General features: G+C 41.2%; 1 protein-coding gene across 1 annotated transcript in view; it reads right to left on the bottom strand.

Annotated features, from left to right (window-relative positions):
* The window catches only part of ENPEP (glutamyl aminopeptidase), a 38,287-nt gene extending 24,763 nt beyond the window's left edge, over positions 1 to 13,524 (bottom strand). The window contains exons 1-3 of the mRNA XM_054825257.1: positions 12,652 to 13,524; positions 7,665 to 7,806; positions 4,954 to 5,085 (exon numbers count right to left, since the gene is read on the bottom strand). Of these exons, the coding sequence (XP_054681232.1) occupies positions 4,954 to 5,085; positions 7,665 to 7,806; positions 12,652 to 13,265 (888 nt within the window). The 5' untranslated portion in view covers positions 13,266 to 13,524. The remainder of the gene's footprint in view (positions 1 to 4,953; positions 5,086 to 7,664; positions 7,807 to 12,651) is intronic.
* Between the last annotated feature and the right edge of the window lie 5,851 nt (positions 13,525 to 19,375).

The raw sequence follows: 19,375 nt of genomic DNA, 5'->3' as shown, positions 1-19,375 counted from the left end.
TGTTATCTTCCCTTGGTCAAGGAAGATCAGGTTAGAGAACATCTAGGCAAACTTGACATCCACAAATCTATGGGCCCTGGTGGGATGCACCTATGAGTGCTCAGGGAGCTGGCAGATGTTATTGCTAGGCTGCTCTCAATCATTTTTGAAAGGTCATGGAGAACAGGAGAGGTGCCTGAGAACTGGAGGAAAGCCAATGTCACTCTGGTCTTCAAAAAGGGCAAGAAGAAGGACCCAGGAAACTACAGGCCAGTCAGCCTCACCTCCATCCCTGGAGAGATGATGGAACAACTTATTCTGGGGTTATCAATAAGCACATGGAGGAGAATAAGGTTATTGGGAGTGTTCACCATGGATTCACCAAGGGAAAATCATGCCTGACCAATCTGAATGCCTTCTGTGATAGCATGACCAACTGGGTGGATGAAGGGAGAGCAGTGGATGTTTATCTTGACTTCAGGAAGGCTTTTGACACTGTTTCTCATAACATCCTCGTTAGCAAGCTTAGGAAGTGTGGGTTGGATGAGTGGTCAGTGAGGTGCGTGGAGACTGGCTGAATGGCAGAGCCCAGAGGGTTGTGATAAGCAGCTCAGAGTCTAGTTGGAGGCCTGTAGCTAGTGGTGTACCCCAAAAGCCAGTGATTGGTCCGGTGTTATTCAACTTCTTCATCACTGACCTGGACGAGGGGACAGAGTGTACCCTCAGCAAATTCGCTGACGATACTAAGCTGGGGGGAGTGGCCGATACACCAGAAAGCTGCGCTGCCATTCAGTGAGACCTGGACAGGCTAGAGACCTGCGCAGAGAGGAACCTAATGAAATTCAATAAGGGTAAGTGTAAGGTCCTGCACCTGGGGAAGAACAACCCCAAGCACCTGTACAGGTTAGGGGTTGACCTGCTGGGAAGCAGCACTGCGGAGAAGGACCTGGGAGTCCTGGTGGACCACAAGCTCTCCATGAGCCAGCAATGTGCCCTCATGGCCCAGAAGGCCAAAGGTATCCTGGGGTGCATTAAGAAGATTGTGGCCAGCAGGTCAAGGTAGGTTATCCTCCCCCTCTACTCTGCCCTGGTGAGGCCACATCTGGAATATTATGTCCAGTTCTGGGCTCCCCAGTTCAAGACAGACAGGGAACTACTGGAGAGAGTCCAGCGGAGGGCTACAAAGATGATTAGGGGACTGTAGCATCTCTCGTATGAGGAAAGGCTGAGGGACCTGGGTCTGTTTAGCCCGGAGAAGAGTGAGAGGGGATCTCATCAACACTTATAAATATCTAAAGGGTGGATGTCAAGAAGATGGGGCCAGACTCTTCTCAATGCTGCCCAGTGACAGGACAAGAGGCAGTAGGTGCAAACTGGAACACAGGAAGTTCCATCTGAATATGAGGAAAAACTTCTTCACTTTGAGGGTGACCAAGCACTGGAACAGGCTGCCCAGAGAGGTGGTGCAGTCTCCTTCTCTGGAGATATTCAAAACCTGCCTGGACACAATCCTGTGCAACATGATCTAAATGATGCTGCTCTAGCAGGAGGGTTGGACTAGATGATCTCTAGAGGTCCCTTCCAACCCCTACCAATCTGTGAATCTGTGAATCTTCACATCACGAAGACAAAGTTTGACTTCAGAATTTTTGGAGTCTTTTGGGGGTCTTTCCCTCAATCTCTTTGTCCCAAAGCTCACATAGATCTCAGCCCCAGAGCAGAGCCATAGCACTGGAGTATCCACTGGCAGGAGCTGTAGGCTGTTCTCTTCCCCAAAATCTCCAGGATGGAAAATAAGAGATCTTTATATGGAGTGAAGTTTCTGGCTTTAGGAAACCAAATCCATCTTATTTTTTCAGGCTCTGTGTCCCTTATGAATGGGCCACATTCTTCTAGTTGTGTTGGTGTGGCTTGTTTACTCTTCAATGTTGTCTTACAGCCAAGAGTTTAGGGTCCAAATTGAGCAAGGGAACTTGCCTAGTCTAGGAGCCCTCTTGGAGCCTGACAACACATTGATTTCAATACCATGAAATTACACTTCCTCCAACGAGAGGGGAGGATGGGAAAGTGGTCAGAAATAAAACTGGAGTGAAAAAAGAAAACAAAAAAAGCTTATGAAATTCAATCGGGAATCCATTCCAGCCAGGGGATTTCCCTCAGGGTCAGTTTGCAATTACAATCTGTAATTTCCACTTCAGTAAGCTCTTTACCCAATTTAGCAGTCTTTGGTCCCCTAGATGATCCATATTAATGGTTTCCAAAACCTTCAGCATGCACTAGAACTGACTTTGGGTTTCATTTGTATAATCTTCTCTGTGATTTTCCAAACCAGACATTTGGTACCTGACAGGTAATCAGTTCAGGAGCATCGTTTCCAGCTGTAGGCACATTTCCCACCATTGATTCCATTAATGCCTTTGTTAGGGCAACAGCTTTCCGAGCAAACAGCTGAGGTTTTAAATAATTTACCGTGTCATGTGAGCTGTATGCTGTTGCTGTTTATGAAAGCAATATATGGATCACATGAATACTTTCTGTTTGATGAGGGATTTATTGCTAGCAATTTATACACTAAACTATGGAATGTTCTTTTCAGTAGTCAGTGAATCTAAATACCTCATTGCTCAGCTAGGCTTCAAAGTTTTTGGAAAGAAACTGTTTGGTTTGAGGGTGGTGAGGCACTGGAACAGGTTCCCCAGAGAAGTTGTGGATGCCCCATCCCTGGAAGTGTTCAAGGCCAGGTTGGATGGGGCTTTGGGCAACCTGGTCTAGTGGGGGGTGTCCCTGCCCATGGCAGGGGGGGTGGAACTAGATGATCTCTGAGGTCCCTTCCAACCTAAACCATTCTATGACACTATGAAAAGGACCTTCTAAATATATGATTAAAAACTCTAAAGATAGCCTGGTTTTCCTGGGGAAAAGGTAATTTTTAGTGACGGAGTTTATGTGGCTCCCTTAATTAAAAACAATCTTACACATATACTTTATATTGATAAAACTATGTCCATGCTAAGAGAAAGGAAACAATGATGATTTTAACCTCACTTAAAACCCAAGTTTTCTAGTGCAGCAAGCCCTCAGACATTGTTTAGTGAATAGCATTAATAAAATATGTAGTAACCAAGGCCTGAATTAGAAGATGTTTCTTCAGGCAACCTCTGTGCTGACACGAATACCTCTGCTTCTATACACACACACTTTAATCATCACATTTCAGTGAACACTCCCTTCTATTTAGAAAAGCTACAACCAGTCAGGAACATTGTGGGCTTTACTGTTTCGCTTGGGGAAAAAAAAACCAAACAAAACCCAACAAATATTGACCTGTTCTGGAGTGTGGCACAGACAAGCAGAGAAAGTTAACTTTTGCATCTAGAAAACAGAGTTTTACATATGCCTTCAGCACTTTTTTTTCCCCCTACCACACCGTGTTCTACAAAAGCTGCCAAAATTCTGATTCTTAAAATAACTAAACTCTAGAGAGTATCTATTGATGCCAAATGATCGAAGTCCTGTCCCTGATAGTGAATGGAGCAGCCCTGCCGAAGAGCATCTGGTTAACAAAATTGTGTGGCTGGGTGGCTTAAAATGTTCTCCTGTTTTGGAAATTACTCAGCCAAACAGCAGGGATCTAAGAATATTGCATCGCTATCTCAAACCAGGCTCCATTTGCTTGGCTAAATGTAATTTAGCCTTAGTTATTTGTCAAGAAATAATATAAGCGTACAGCGTGATGCTAGCGAGGGCGTAGAGGAGGGAGGCCTCAGCCCAGCACTATGCCAGGAGGTCTTTGCTAAGAACTGGATCAGCACTTTGGAGATTCATACAAGGCAGGTTTTCACATCACTGGACAGCCTTAAGTAGGGAAGGATTTGCTGAGCTTTTTCAAATAGAGAAACTCAGGAAGAGCTTACTTGCTAGGGGAACAGTGGTCTGGCTGAGGCTTTGCTCTAGATTCCCTGTCCATTGGTGTCATTGCCTCCAGAAGAGGAGGAATGTGCTGCCAGCTCAGCTGAACTGCAAGAGCACGTGTTACACCCCTAAGGGGAAAGGAAGGGGAAGCAGCAAGAGCGCACAGCGCTTGGATCATCCTCTGTCTCACATGAAAAAAAGATGTAAACCAATAAATAATTAACTGTGGGTTGAGCATCCCAGACTAGGTTTAGGCTAAATGAGGAATTTATGTTGAGGGACATATTGTATTTAGGCTTTCAGGTTGTGATTCAAAGTAATGTCTTGCAATATCCTTATGCCTGATTGGCTGCACCTTTGGGAGATTTGAATCTAGGCAAGAACTGGATTGGACAGCATGTTGCATCTAAATAAAGGACCTATGTTAATTTTATGGATACAGATTCAAACATACTCACTTCATTAGGGCACCTACCAAATATCCAGCTGTTTAGGCAGGCGCTATCACCTCTATACTTATTTGTAAAGAACTTACACTGGGCTGTTGCATTTAGCCACTGTTGTAAAATAAAGAATATTAGAGCCAATACATAATGGCATATGGCTTTGTAGTCCTATGTCTTCATGATTGTAAATAGTAAGACACCGAGTGCATAGATTCATACCTTTTAACCCACAGAAAACTGTAAAGTATTTGTATCCATGGCCTGTCAATCTCTTGTACCCCTGGACTTTTACGTTCCCTCAGACTCTGGCTTCAAGTCAGGGATGAGGTTGGAGAAACAGTGCTCCTTCCTCTCCCATGTGCCTGCGTGGGAGGTACTTACTGGGATCTCCCCAAGATGGGAGACAGGGAAGGACTGCAAAACACTGTAAGTAGTCAAGGTTAGAGGGACCACTGTGAACACCTAATCTGATAAAACAGGCTGCATAAAATAAGCGATAGGAAAGGGGAAAATATGTTTCCGTATGTATTATAAAAAGCGATGTTTCATTTTTAAAAAAATGCAAATCACAGTACATCTGTCATCTGAACCATGTTCAGGCTGCAACAGGACTTACGGGTTTTCCACTGGCAGATATTCTCTCTACCCACTGAAACTGGTGCACCGCAAAGCATACCAAGTAAGTGCTCATGGGAACTGACTTCTCAAAAGTTGTCTGAGTCCAGCCACCGTCCAGCTGTTCAGTTTTCTGCAGAAATGGAAAAATAATTAATTTGATTTTTGGAATTACAAACACATGCAGAAGAGGGTACAATATATCTATGAAGGCTGTAACTACATAGGAATGATAAATCACCTCTCCAGGTTCACCTCTTCTGGCATCCCATGATGACATGAGAACAGACAAAATGGTTTTTTCTGCAATACTGCAACACATGAAATGGGACTTTGTTTTTCTGCACTAAATAAGTTTACCTGGTTCTAATTTTCATCAAGGATTTGAAATCATTCACATGCATGGGAATTTTGCCAACAGGAGTTTTGCAGTTGTTGCTAGTGTGTTTTGTTCTTGAAATAGTTGCATAAAATAACATCACTTTGGACAGATCAGAGAAGACACTGGATTTTCTCCTCTCTTAAATATGTGCATTCTATAGGAGTTAGGGATTGCAGACATGCTACTTACAATAAAGACCAATGTAATGGATCTATCCTGAACTCATTCAGATACAAATTAGCACTGGTAATCAGTGGGTTGTTTAAGTGTACATAAGGTTCATAGGTTTTATTTTGTAAATCAATTAAAAACCATTCCTGATTTTTCCAAATGTCCTTAGCTGTCAACTGAACTATATGACCAAACCTGCAACCTGTTGTATGTGATTCATCCTCTAAATATTTACTTCTGCTATTCATTATCTGCTATTGCCTGCCTGATAATTTTTTATGCTTCTGAGTGAACTAATTTAAATAGGACAAAAGCAAACAGCATATAAAAGACACTAACCTTCTACTAGAGATACAATACTTCATGAGATTTGTTTGTTATAAACGCAATATAAATAAAACACAGATAGTGAATGTTACAGGTAATATGATTCCATGAGCAAAAAACCCTTTTCACAGATATATTCACAAACCCCTTTTCACAGAGATATTCGCTACCTACTTTTCCATTATTTAACTTATTTTGACTCTATTTTGATATCTTTTGTTCTTTCAATAAAGTCCGGACTTCAGTGAAAAAAAAAATGTAAAAAAAAAAAATTCACTCCAATGAAAAATGCAAATGAAATGTACAAGTTTCTGATTTTGCTGAGCTGATTTTGCCATGTTGATTATAAAGCTCCACACCACCAAAGCTACTACAGGATGTATAAAACACAACGTGCCTTGCATTTGCAAACTACTACATTTCCATCCATTGAAAAGATTTCCCAAAGATCTTTCACTACTAAGAACAGAGCTACTGACCTTGTGAGCACACCAGATGAAAAAGTGCCCTGCTATCATCCATTAGTCAAACCTGAGTATGAACCCAGACTAATCTACATTTCCCTGCCTATACTTGGATTTTAGGAAATTAATTAACAAGTGGTAGCTAGCCCTTTGAAAGCTTATTTTTGTATGTCAATACTAGAAGCAAGCTCCATGCGTAAAGGTGTAAAGTAAATCTCAGAACCCACTAAATCTTGATAACATCTAGTCTCATCCCCTCACCTTCCTTGCCGATACTCTCACTTATCTGGGGTCTGTGAGGGAAGGTACAGCAAACACTCTCCTTTCATATGTTGGTCATCAAAGTGCCTGGTGCTCTGTTAGGCATCATAGAACTATTTTTAATAAAAACAGGACAGAGCTTTAAACTTGCAAAGGGTCTGGGAGACAGCTGTATCAGATTGGTAATAGTTCTCTCAGCTGCATTGCTAGGGGACAGTTAAGGTTTGAGGGACTCTAAATAAAAGTACACAGTAAAGCGGACCTTTGTTTTCTGCGTGGGGGAGTGATTGGGAAGATGCAAATGTCAACAACCTGAAGGCTGGAAGCACTTTTTTTAAAAAAAACAAACTTGGCACTTTATCTCCCACTTCAGAACATATTCATTAGAAATTATACATTGGACTACACATTCAGTTAAACTATTCTCTCAGCTGAAAGCCATTCAATCTTGTTCCAGAGTGCCCAGAAGTAGATAATTGATGCCATTGAATTCTGTACAAAACTTGGAATGTGGCCCACGAGGTCCAGAAATAGATTATTTAGGAAATTGTAGTCATGGTGAACTGACAAGTGTCCACACCCATGAGCTGACAGATGGGATTTCAGATCCCGTATTATTAAAAATAATACTCCTGGACTTTCTTGCTAGCAGGATCCTTTGCCATCAGATTGTGATCAGCAGACCCTTGCTTTGGACCATTATGTAGTTTCAGTGATTATTTTAGACTTCCCATCTGGGAAGCAGCTGTCTTCCAGAGTATTCTTTCTCAGAGTCCACCTGGTTTAACTGAACAACCTGCCATTACCTATTTATAGTTATTAGGGGATGCTCATCTAGCATATCTGAATAGAGGGCCAGCTAGTTAAGAGCTGTTTCATTTCTGCTTTGAATTTGGCTCTCTATTGCCATGTTATGTGCTGGTGGACCACTGGGAGTCTAACCAACCAACCAACCAGTCCTGTTTTATGGAATATTTATTAACCATTAGTTTTACAGCGTCTGGGTGGTAGAGTCTGTGAACGCGTGAGGACCTTGCGATCCATGCTACCTTTCCAGTGGATTTATAGAACCATTCCATTTAGGCAGCAGAATTGGGAAATACATACCTGTACCGGCATGTTTGAAAGTGCTTGGTACGCGTCTTGGTGGATGATAGATATGTTGTAAGTTGCCTTTTTGTTGGGCTCGTCAAAGCAAGGAAATGATTTCCGTGCATCTGTTGGCTCATGATCAGTAGCTGCAATGCTCCTTAAACAAACAACACATTGGCAAGCCTTCATTATATACCTTTTAAATCTTATCTGCATAATTTCTTAGCAATTTCACAAACTAAAGTCAACTACAAATATTTGTGTGTACGTGTCCATTCATAAAAGTAGGTGACACCAGAAATGCACAAATTGATATTGTATAGGCATGTGCAACACATATATCTCAAAGTTGGTCATCAACATCCTCTAGGTTTCAGAGAGAAAGTTAAAGGGAAATGCTTATCATCAAATATTTTTAGGAGCCAGGCAATAAGATAGGAATGACCCCTCATGGATGGTAAAAATTTTGCTTACCTTCCTGATTGATTTTTGTGCCTAAAATAAACTACTGAGGGTATCATCTGAGAGGAAATTAAGGTCCTGGTATAGGGATGTTTACTTAAGTCACTCCATGTGTTGTTTACCCACTAGAGCATATATTGCGATTGGAGTCTTGAACATCTCTTGAGAAGACACCTTGGAATTGTGTAAGTGCCCCTAAAATCTCATCCTGCTTGTGTGTTTCTTTTTCTGCAGTTACCACATACAGTTTTCTGCTGGTGCTGTTATGCTCCCCTGACTGCATTAATGAAACTGCTGGAGAAAGCATGGAAAGTTCAGGTGAACATCCTAGTACGCAACTGATGCAATGCTAGCCATGTTGGGGGGATTAGAAAGTCACCTCAGTTACGCAAAAACAACTGGAGGAGCTAGACAATAGGGGTCATGTAAAAAAATAAGGTGAAGGTTGTGAACGTTCATATCATGCTTGTTTCTCACAGTGACATCGGGCTCCTCCATTAATGAACCATACAGTGGCAGAGTGTATTCTCCAGTGATTGATGGTGAAAGGGATCACAGATGTTTCTTCAATTAATCTGGAATGTTGAGCATTTTCTGACAGCACTTCCACAGCTGCTCCAACTATATTAAGGTAGTTTTTCTTTCCAAACAGTAATTAAAAGTGTACATCATAAATTACAGATCTGCAGCAATCCTACAAGCTCACTTGACAACCAATTTTTCAATGTTTCTTTTGCCCTTGGCATTTCTCTGTGATGGTTAAATACTAAACTGGTCATTAAGAACTTGCAGCAACGGTCATTTACAAGCCTGATGGAGGTAGTATGTCTGGATTCTTACCATTCATGTTCATTGGAATAGTAACTCAAAAGCTCATGGGCAGAAAGCATAATAAACATTCACCTTAACATAACTGCAGGCTCAACAGAGCTTCTTTTGCTTGGTAAATTGTTTGATGTCACTCTCTACTTTTTGTAGGATTTGAAAGCTATTTCACAATTAAGTTAACTTCAAGTTCCCAGGGCAATGCTTCACAGCTATTGCTTAAAAAATTGGCTATATATTTTGACACATTTATATCTTGTTCCTATAGACTGATAACACTGTGATATCTCTGTTGATTTATAAGGTGATAATCCATCTGTTCTCATATATTTGTGAAGGCAAACAGACATCAGCAGTGCAAAACCTTAGCACTACCATTCCTATGGGGTAGATGATGAGAACTCCAGGCTATGGCATGCCTAGAAGTGGCACTAGAAACATGAATTGTTGTAATTTCCTTTCAAACTGTATAATGTAGTTTTTAGATAAGATTTTCTTCACTGCTTGGTGGCTTCTGCCCTTCTACCTGCTGTTGATGTCCAGACCTTTAAATGTGAACTAGAGGTGACAGTTGCAAATATCATAGTAATAGGTGATGATCTGGCTGTGACTGCATCCAGCTGTTGTTCCCAAAATAAAACAACGTTAGAACCATGGTATTTAGAACCATGATAAATTTCCCTTCACCCTCCCCCTCTTCTTTTCCCCCCAAAGCACAGGGGGTTAGTGCAAAACCCCCTCTCCTTGGGCTAATTAAATAATTCTTTTCCTAGTCTTTCCCTAAATTCAGATTCATTGCTGCTTCTGAGAAAATTTGCTCCTTGAGGAAGAAATCCAGGAGTGCTACACTAAAGAATATTTTGCCTTTCCCTAATCAATAAAATCCTAAAAGCAATTCTCCCTGTTAGAGATGTCCCCAGCTGAGTATCTTTTATAAGCCTCTTGTTCTCCTCTTATGGAGGACAGAGAGAATTTCTATAATAAGGAAGCCATACCTTGTCACTAATAGTAATGAAAATCAAAACCAGCTGCTATGACGTGTTTCTATTATCTGTAACATTAAGGAGAAAATAAAAGGGGGTTTTAGCACATTCCTTGAGAGGAACTAAAGAACCCATTACACCAGGAAGGGACTCTTGCTGCGCTCCTTTCCGTGTTATCCAAAAATAACACATTGTAACATATTTATGCTCACTGCATCATGCAAAGTAGGGGAGGACAGTTATTCCCCTTTCGTCAATGGGGAAATGAAATGCACAGACAGAGGAATAGCTTTACCCAAGGACAAGCTGGATTCAGGCACCCACAGGAGGATCTAGGCAGATCTATGTCTAAAATCTGCATTCTCAAAGTTTCTGCTTTCCTGCTCCCTCCCCTCACCCACATGTCCATTTAAATAGTTGTGTTCCCAAGGTATCTCAAAATCCACTTCTGGGCATGTCCAAAAGCACCTTTGTCCTGATGGGAATTGCGTGATCTGTCTGAACAGCATTCCCAAATGAGGCGTTCTTCTCCCTAAATCTTTCAAGGACCCCAGACTTGCAGGCATGTTCAGCATATTTCTACGGGTTTTCCACAAAATGTGGTGCGGGATTTGAATCTAACCAACAGCAGAGCCTGGACATGTGCCCGGTTTGTAAACAAAAGGCATTATAACAATGCTTTAGCAAGCCTTTGCCTTCACAGATAGACAGCTGGGGAGCAGCTCAGTCCTGGGAGCTGACTTTCCGGTGTTAGTAATTCTCTCAAAAGGTCCCGCTGCTTCTAACACTGCCCAGAAGGGATGGGGGAGTACGTTAATTACACGTTGGCTCTCATTTTCACCTCAGCCCCCTTCTCTCTAACATCCACTATTAACAGACTTGCTTGACTTTTGCTATTACCTGATCTGATTTGGATTTACTTATAACATGACAAAAAATGAACTATTTGGGTTGAAATTTTCCAAGGGTGATGTCTACCTCAGGCAAAGGTGAAATAAAAAAGCTAATACCAGTTAGCATCGGTTTTGAGTAGAAAGCCAGGGGAAAATGCAGTTTTAATAAGTAATAAAACCTTTCCCTCACCATCCTTCCTCACCCCATCCTATCAACTACCCTCATGCCACATAGCAGCAGCTTGGTTGGTGTTTGCAGCACCACTTGGCTGGTAGTTGCTTTCAACTGAAAGCTGTACTTATCACTGTCCTGAACATCACCTCTTCCACCCCCACAAGCAATCTGCCCAAACATGAAAAGCATTTCAGAAATCACCATTCACACATTCTTACCAGAGCCCCTCTCACGCCTAACAAACAAACTCACATGCTCAAGGTCTTTTCTGTATTGAGTGTTTTCAGATTGCTGGCTACAATCAACCTTGCAATTGTAGCTTCCAGCATCCAAATCAAGAAGTAGGAACCCTCTCAAAGTGAGCTCACATCTTATGCTTTCTTTAGCTTATGAAGTTCTCCTTTCTTCCTGACATCAGATGCTTGGTCCTTGTCTTCCTACACTGTCTGGATCTGAGGGATGGGCACTCACCTCTCCTTCTCTGTGGCTCAGGAGATCTGTGTTCTGGTCCTGCTGTTCTGGTGTTGTGACAGACCTGAGGTAGTTAATTTAATACCTAGGTATCCTTCACCAATAAAAGGAAGTAACAGACCTCAACTTAGAAAGATGCTAAGAGGTTACACTTTAAAACTGCTGTGGGGATGTCAGACACTCAAAGTATAAAACCAAAGCACCTTCCAAGTCAGAGCAATACTGAGGTGGTAGATGGAGCAAAACGAGAGGGAAAGAGCTAGCTGGGGTTCAAGCTGTTTACTGCATTGCTTCTTCCCAGATCAGATAACTATATTTAAGTATGAAAAATCAGTGCTTGCTTTTTCCTCTGCCTCTTGGATTTGCTGCTGCTGGTGCCTGTCACTGTTACTACTCCTGGTGTTGCCTGTCAGCTGGAATGAGTCACTTCAGAAACGTAAATATTGGAAAATGGATGAGTGTCCTCTCCATAAGTTAACTGTGAAGAAATGCCTCTGAGCAGTGGGCAATAGCTTTTTCAAGCTTCCACCTTTTAGTAGCGCAAACCAGGGAAGCAGAATGGGTTAACTGGACTGGCAGAGGCTTTGTAATTTTTCAATAACTATTGATATATTAAAGAGGAAAACCTGGAGCACAAAACACTCAAGTCAAAGATAACCTTCATTGTTTGGTCTTTCCTACCCATAATTTAAACCAGCTGCAGGAGGGACAGGAAAGTTCTTGTTTGGATATATCTAAGCCTTGCAACATCAAGGAGTGACATTGTCAGGAAAACTATCACAAGAGCATTTTACACTGAAACTGTTACCTTGGGGAGTGACAGGAGAGAGTGGTGAGAGCTGTATGCTATTTATTGTATTACAGAGATAAAACCAGGCCTTGATCCCTCCAGCTCTCTAAGGGAGCCATTTGTAAAGCTCAAAGGTAACCGGGGACCAGTAGAGTTTGAAAAAGTTTTTCAGAATAGTAATAACAACAAACCCCTCATCTCTCCAGCCCACATTCACTTGTCAACAGCCAAAGGGTTTTGAATACAGCACCTTCCTTAGGGGAGTGAGAAAATTAAAGAACAGCCCAGAAATGTCAGCAAGTTGGTGAGAGACAAGACTGAGAAGCTGGAACAGGAGTAGAGCAGGCCTGAGCAAGTAGATACAGAGAAGAAAATTTAATAAATAAAACAAAAACTGCTTTACTTGATCTGTCCGTTCTCAGTGTAGGTGGTCCTATAAAACCCCACCAGGGAACCATTCAGCCAGCCTTGAAACTTCAGGGTGAGTATATAGGGATCACTTTCATTACTGACAGAGAGGTCTGCTTCTGCCTTCATCACTATGTACTCTTGCGGCGTGTACCCAAAGCAGTCACTCAGAGTAATCTGCTGTCCTGAGGATTTCCGCAGTGTGGGCATTTCTGTAATCTTGGTCTCTCGCAGGTGGAGCCACAGGTAGCTGGTAGATTTTTCCAAAGCAATAGAAATACTCACTGTTCCAGTGTAAATGTCTGTCTCCATTTCAGGCTTCACTTCCAGATCATAGTGGATAGGCTTGACATAAGTGGGTAGCCTGAAATGTTTCCAGTCTCCAGTGTCATCATTTTTAGGAGGACAGGGACCCGAATCCACTTGGGGAGGAGCATTTGTTGGCTGATCTGTTTCCTCTGAATGTTGCTGAGATTTAGGTCTGCTCAATCCCACACCAAGCCCCACGGCAAGACCTACAATTACCACAACGCCACAGATGATAGCCACATGCTTTGTCTTCATGCAGTATCTCTTGGACTTCTTATCCTCAAAATCCATGCCCTCCATCTCTGCTCCCGGGTCTGTTCTTAGAGGAAAACATTAACCATAAAAAAGCTTTTTAGTCACTTCAGCACTTGCATTCAGTAAACTCAGCAGACTTGGTTTGTATTTTAATTGTGCAGCTATGGCTGTTCTCTGCCCGTCTCCCCCACCTCGCTTTCCACAAGACACTCAATTAATTAAAGACAACATGCATTTGGAGGAAATGTGAATGATCGAAAGGAGTGCGGCTGGGCTGGGAGACGGAGAGAACTGACACAGAAGAACATTGTTCCTGCTGTGCTCCCCTTATAAGCAGAGCAACCCCACCCCCCAGCCCCTCCTGCTCTGGCCTGAGTTAAATATAAAACAGTGCTATGTTAATCAGCAGTTAGGAGATGATCAGATGCCAAAGCTCTGTCAGCAGCTTTCAGAAAGAGTTTGCAGATAGAGGTGTAACTGCTTCAAACCCTCAACCTTTGCCACTACCTCTTCCTTTTTTTCCCCCTGCTGTGTCTTGTTTGGGTTTTTGAGGTTTTGGGGTTTTTTTATTTTATTTTTTTCCTTTTACTAGCAAAAATTTCTTTGAACTTCCACCCTATATTTTGTGAAATGACATCTCCAAAGTCTAAAAAATCCAGCAAAAAGCACATACATCTTTCAAGGCCTTTTCAGCTGCTTCCCCTCTTTTCTAGGCTCATTTACCTTTGCTGAGTAACTTGAGGCAGTCACGGGCAGAAGAATGCACACTGGAACCATAAATTTTGATCACTGACTTCAAACTTGAAAATGTGTCTAATTCCTCTCCCCCTCTCATAGGGCCAGTTTTCCAGGAGATTGCTCATAACCATTCATGCAAGTTGGTAGCCTGGAACAGCATTGCCTTGTTGGTCAGCACAATTACAGTACTGCCTGTGAATCCTTGCTGTGAGGGACACTTCTAAATAAGCTTTATGTACTAAAGATCTAATCTAGCATTTACTGCATGTCATCACAATGTGGTGCTTCATTGAAACGAATTAACTGAATAGAGCCTGATTCTGCTTGGGGGAACTTATTGTAAGTAAGGTCTTGCTAAGGCTGCAAGCAAGATGTTGCTAATGCAGTATGAAACTGAGTACAGCAGTAGTCTTGAACTTGTTTGATGCTGAACTAAAGGAAAACATTGTTGAATAGAAACCTCAGTCCCTGTATCTCTTAACCCTTTTTCTCCACTTATGGAGCCCACTTGAGTAGATTTTTAATCAGGCACATCAGTTTGGCTTCATGCCTCCTGTTTTAGTTTATTAGGAGACAGATTAACATCACTCTTCACATCAGTTACAACTCTCTGACTACTTAGCCTCTTTTGTTTTTTCAACTGGATGGTTTGACTTAGGCCTTAGAATCAGTCAACACATACTCCAAGTGAGATGCACTGAATCAGGGAAGGAGCTTTTCCAGGATAGACTTCATCCAGTCTTTTTAGAAATGGATCTGCTCACAAGCTTTATGTTTCCCTTTGAAATATCACCAGCCACCATGGGGAACTTTAGCCACCCAATCCGCATCAGCACTATTGCAGCACACTACTATTTATATAGCATCTTGTTTTAAACAGGAACTAAGAAAAGAAAATGTCTTTTTTTGAAGAGCATCAAGTTAACTCTTACTCAGCTATTTTCAAAAGTGAAAAAAACAATACCAAAAAAATCAAGCAGAAAGCTAAAAATCTGTTTCACATTATGTCTGTTTTTATTGTTTCCCATTTCTCTGCTGTGATCAAAACTAGATATGACATGGGAAACTAGTGCCCTTTAATGGATTGGGTAATAATTTAACTTCTAGCAACAGAGCCAGCATTGAAGATCATGGTCTTAACATTTAAAACCATTTCAGCTTTTCTTTTGTTCTGATTGGACAAAACAAGGAAAAAGAGCAAGAATAGATTTTAAATAAGACATCTTAAGACAGAGCAAGCCATAAGTGATGAGATAGTAAATGTGTCTTGATTTCAGGCATGCTTTTTACATGGCTCCTATTTTCATTCTCCTTAGCCAAGAGGTTTTCTGTTACATTTTTAATCTGAAGGTGAAAAATGCTGTTTGAGTTTGTAGACTGTAGAGCAGATTATTTACCATAATTATGAAGAGACTTACAGATTTCTGGTAACAAGTACGTCTTTCAGGAAGAGCGAGAAAACTTATGTGGATGAGTTGGTCCTAAACAGCAAAAATATATATATTTCTTATCCTAGGCCTTAAAAACAACACTAGCAGTAAAAGCTATTACAAGCTAATGAGGAGTGACAAATGAATTAGCTCAACAAGTGGCAGTGATTATTGGTGTCTTCTGCCAGTCAATAGCAGTTGTGCAGTTATATGCAAGCTGTGGCATTGATCTTCTCTTTATAAAAACTGAGGTTCAAGCCTAATTGCAGCCAAAACTAGGTATAATATATTTCTGATAGTGGTAGCTATAAGCAGACTTACCCTCCCATATCAGAAATATGCTTTCTTCCTAGCTGACACCACTGGGGTCAGCTAGCAGTGCTAAGAAGCTGCCTAGCTGCCAACATATCTGGGGACCAATGACCTGATATATATGTCCAAGGATAAGACAAGGCTCAAACTATTAATTCCTCTACACAGGAGCAATAAAGGATGGCAGACGTCCCAAAGGCAATGCCAGGTACTCTCCTGCTTGGCTGTCTCCAGGTAGAAAGGGGCAGGGAACAGGATCTGCCTCCCCAGAGAGGAGACCACCATGGTCTTTATCAATGAGGTATAGATACTTTGTCTACCCTCTCCCTATGGGCATAAGATGATGAATCTCGATGTGGAAAGTGGAAGAAAGCTCACTCCAAGCTGGCCAAGCTTAGAGGGGTTTAAATTGCCTTAGTTTAATTTCTAGAAAACTGAAAAGAACTTAAAACAATCTTATCAGTCACCTGGACAATGCTAACACCTGCTATAATTTGTTTGGTGTTGATTTTTAATTGAAGCAATTTCACTTTAAGTTAGAATTTAGTTCTTAGTCTACACCAGAATTTGCCACACTGCTCCTCTGGCTACCTAAAATGGAGGGGATATGAAGTCACCCTGCTCTGTCATGACATTGCTGGCAGGGACATGTACATGCCTGTAGGAGCAATATCCAGATATCTTCTCAGACAACTACCAGGAATACAAATGAATCCTAATTTTTATCTCCAAATCATCAGCCATTCATTTCCAATATAATTTCCAATTCTGAGTTTGGAAAATGGAATAAAATTTCTTCAAGTGACAGCTAGGATCAGCACTAGCACAAGCCTGCTGTAGGCATTCAGGGAGAAGTCACATAGTCCCAGAAAATCCTTAATTGAAGCTGACAATGAGAAAAGAGCTGCTCTGGAAAGCATCAAAGACATGGAAATAAATGAAGTATATTAAAATTAAAAGAAAAAAACCTCCACTGCAACTGACCACAAATGAAACTCCTCTGATCCAAGTTCATCCTTGGAATAACATGAAACACTTACCGGCCTTATGCCAAGGAGGTCTTTGGCTCCCTGTGCCCAGGAACATTAAGGCAACATGAGGGCAGCAGAGTCTAAGTACCTCTGAGTTCCTTCTGTTCGCTGAGCTGCCCCTGCTATGAGATTTAGGGATCCTCTCTGCCTCCATCAGGAGGAATTTGGCTCTCTTTATGCTAAACTAACGCTCCTCATTAGATTTGTCCTTGCAAAAAAAAAAGAAGGCATAAAGCAATCTGCTGTAGTGACTGCTTTCTGGCGGAGCTGCACTTGTAGACTTCTCCCCTGTGGCCCTCTACGCCCCAAAAAACAAAAAAGTTTAGGACATTAATTTGAGAAATGTGAAACTGGTTGTGGTGTTCCACCAGGTCACAAATGAACTGTGTCAGAAATAATTCCTTTGTCCAGTGTTTTCCTACGTCTGTAATGACTGATTTTGTCTTCATCTTTGGCTTTGAACACCCTCTAGCAATCATTAATCCCCTAGAGTTCATGAGTCTTAGTAATTACTGGCTTGCAGTGGTCCTTGTTCCACTCACAATCTTTTCTACGACAGTTTTTAACTACAAAAAATGTCCTGTTGGGTTTGTGTTGTTTGGAAATGCAAATGTAGTGAACTGATTTGAGAAAGGCAGTCAGGATTTCTTTAGTCATAATTGTTTCCCCATTTAAAATCTGGCCCCAGCTGTGGGGTACTGTTGGCTGCGGTGCCTCGGGAAGACTGTGTTATTTCCTGCTGCAGACTGACGAGCCCCGTATATAACAGTCCAGTTGGAGCGCAGTGCAGTCTCACCACCTATTCTGGGTTCTGCTGTGTTCCCCCAGCAGGTCAGTGCTGGATGTTTTATTTATCACTAGGGTCAAGGCTGAAGGGAGTTACCTCAAAGCGTCTTCACATCTAAGTACCGTGAGTTACCTTTAGTAGACACTTTATTTCCTTTCTTTCTTTTTTTTCCTGTTTCAAATTCCTGGATGCAGATTCTGTGCCTCAAAATGTGAATTTCATCTCCTATACTACCTGTGTAAACAAAGCAAGTCAAACTGTATTCATTTGCTTCACTATATCATATCATATCATATCATTAAGTCTTCCACTACATTGCTACAAAGATGAGCTTGCTTGGGTTCTTTCATTCTAATCATTAACCTTTAATACAAACCTAGAATAATCTGGATCCTGGTAAATACAGTTCCAACTTTCCAATTCTAACATGTTTTATTATTTTTACATTTTAGTACTGTATTTCTTGTCAACACTGATCATTAAAATAGTTACAGTTTATGGCTCTGCACTTCAAAGTCTAGCTTCCAATATGAAATTTCCTGAGGAGAGTTCTACTGTATCAACAAAATACAATTTAACTTATATGGATGTTTTTTCAAACTCACTCAACATACATCTTGTTTAACAACTTCCTAAAGCAAAAGTGAGAAAAGCAACAAGCTTTTACAGTGCGACCTCTAGGGTATGTTGGGATGCCAGCAGGACCACAGGAAAACCAAGTACTGCAGTTTAGAAACCCAGTGGGAAATTCCTTGATGATCTTCTGGAGGCATTTTATCCTCTTAGAATGAAAAACTTCCTTTCCACTCTCTTCACTTTTTTTTTTTTTTTTTTTTTTTGGTGAGTGAGGATGATCGTGATACCTTAGAAGACCTCCTCTCTCCACTTGCAATTCAGGGCACTACTTTTAATCTATCTGATATGAGTTGCAGCTCCCTGAGGTGCCACCTCTGCCCTTGAGCACGCTGTGTCATTTGGTATGCAGTTATATTGATCTGTTTCTATGTAGGTAGCGGAGCATGAGAAGAAAAGTGTTTTGATGGAGGAGAGGTGTAAAATTTCCTTCCTACCTTGTCTGGCCCCAGCCTGAAACTGTTAACCTTCAGGGCAAGCTTATTTGTCCTGCTTTCTCCTTTAGAATCTGGGGGAAGCTCAGAGGCTGAATAAATGAAAATGAAGCATTAGTCAGCCCAGTAATGACGTCTGCTCAGCATGCAGTGATAGTACCAAATCTAAGTATGATACTAGCTTCATTGAGCAGGTAATGGAGATTACTGTGGAAAACAGTATTTTCAGTTGAAGATATTTTTTCACTTACAGTAAATTGTGGGTTTCTCATCTTTACTGAAAAAGACATAGTGGAAATAAAAGAAGGCATCAAACTAACCGGCAAGATGAACAGAATGGAATGATCAATCATCCTTTTAATCACTAAAAGAGATTAAGACACTGAATCTCACTCTTTTACAAATGTGTGCACAGGGAGCAATTCCATAATAGTCAATAGCAAAGTGCTTGAGGATCTGAAAAAAGAGCAATAGGTTATGATAGCAGTGTAAAAATAATGGGTAGCTTAGATTAAGATAGTTTACCTATTCCATAATATAATAGGAATGAAACTCATAGAGCTTTCAAAGACAGTAAATTTAACACAGATTAGAAGAAAACCTTTCATGTTAATCTCACATATACCTCATTCACATTGGCATTCAAAGTGAGGGGCCATAGATGCTGTTTATGAAGCATCTAATGCAAGTCACTGAGAAGCAGAACAGTGAACTGAGAAGATTTCTCATTTGTTTGTTCTGCTATATAAATTCATGCAGTCCTTTGCTGCTGAAGGTGCATCAGAAATCA

The sequence above is a fragment of the Grus americana genome, chromosome 4 (assembly GCF_028858705.1).
Source record: "Grus americana isolate bGruAme1 chromosome 4, bGruAme1.mat, whole genome shotgun sequence".
In the NCBI taxonomy this organism is placed as follows: domain Eukaryota; kingdom Metazoa; phylum Chordata; class Aves; order Gruiformes; family Gruidae; genus Grus; species Grus americana.
Note: the sequence above shows the minus strand (reverse complement) of the source record. Positions and strands in the feature narration are given on the sequence as shown.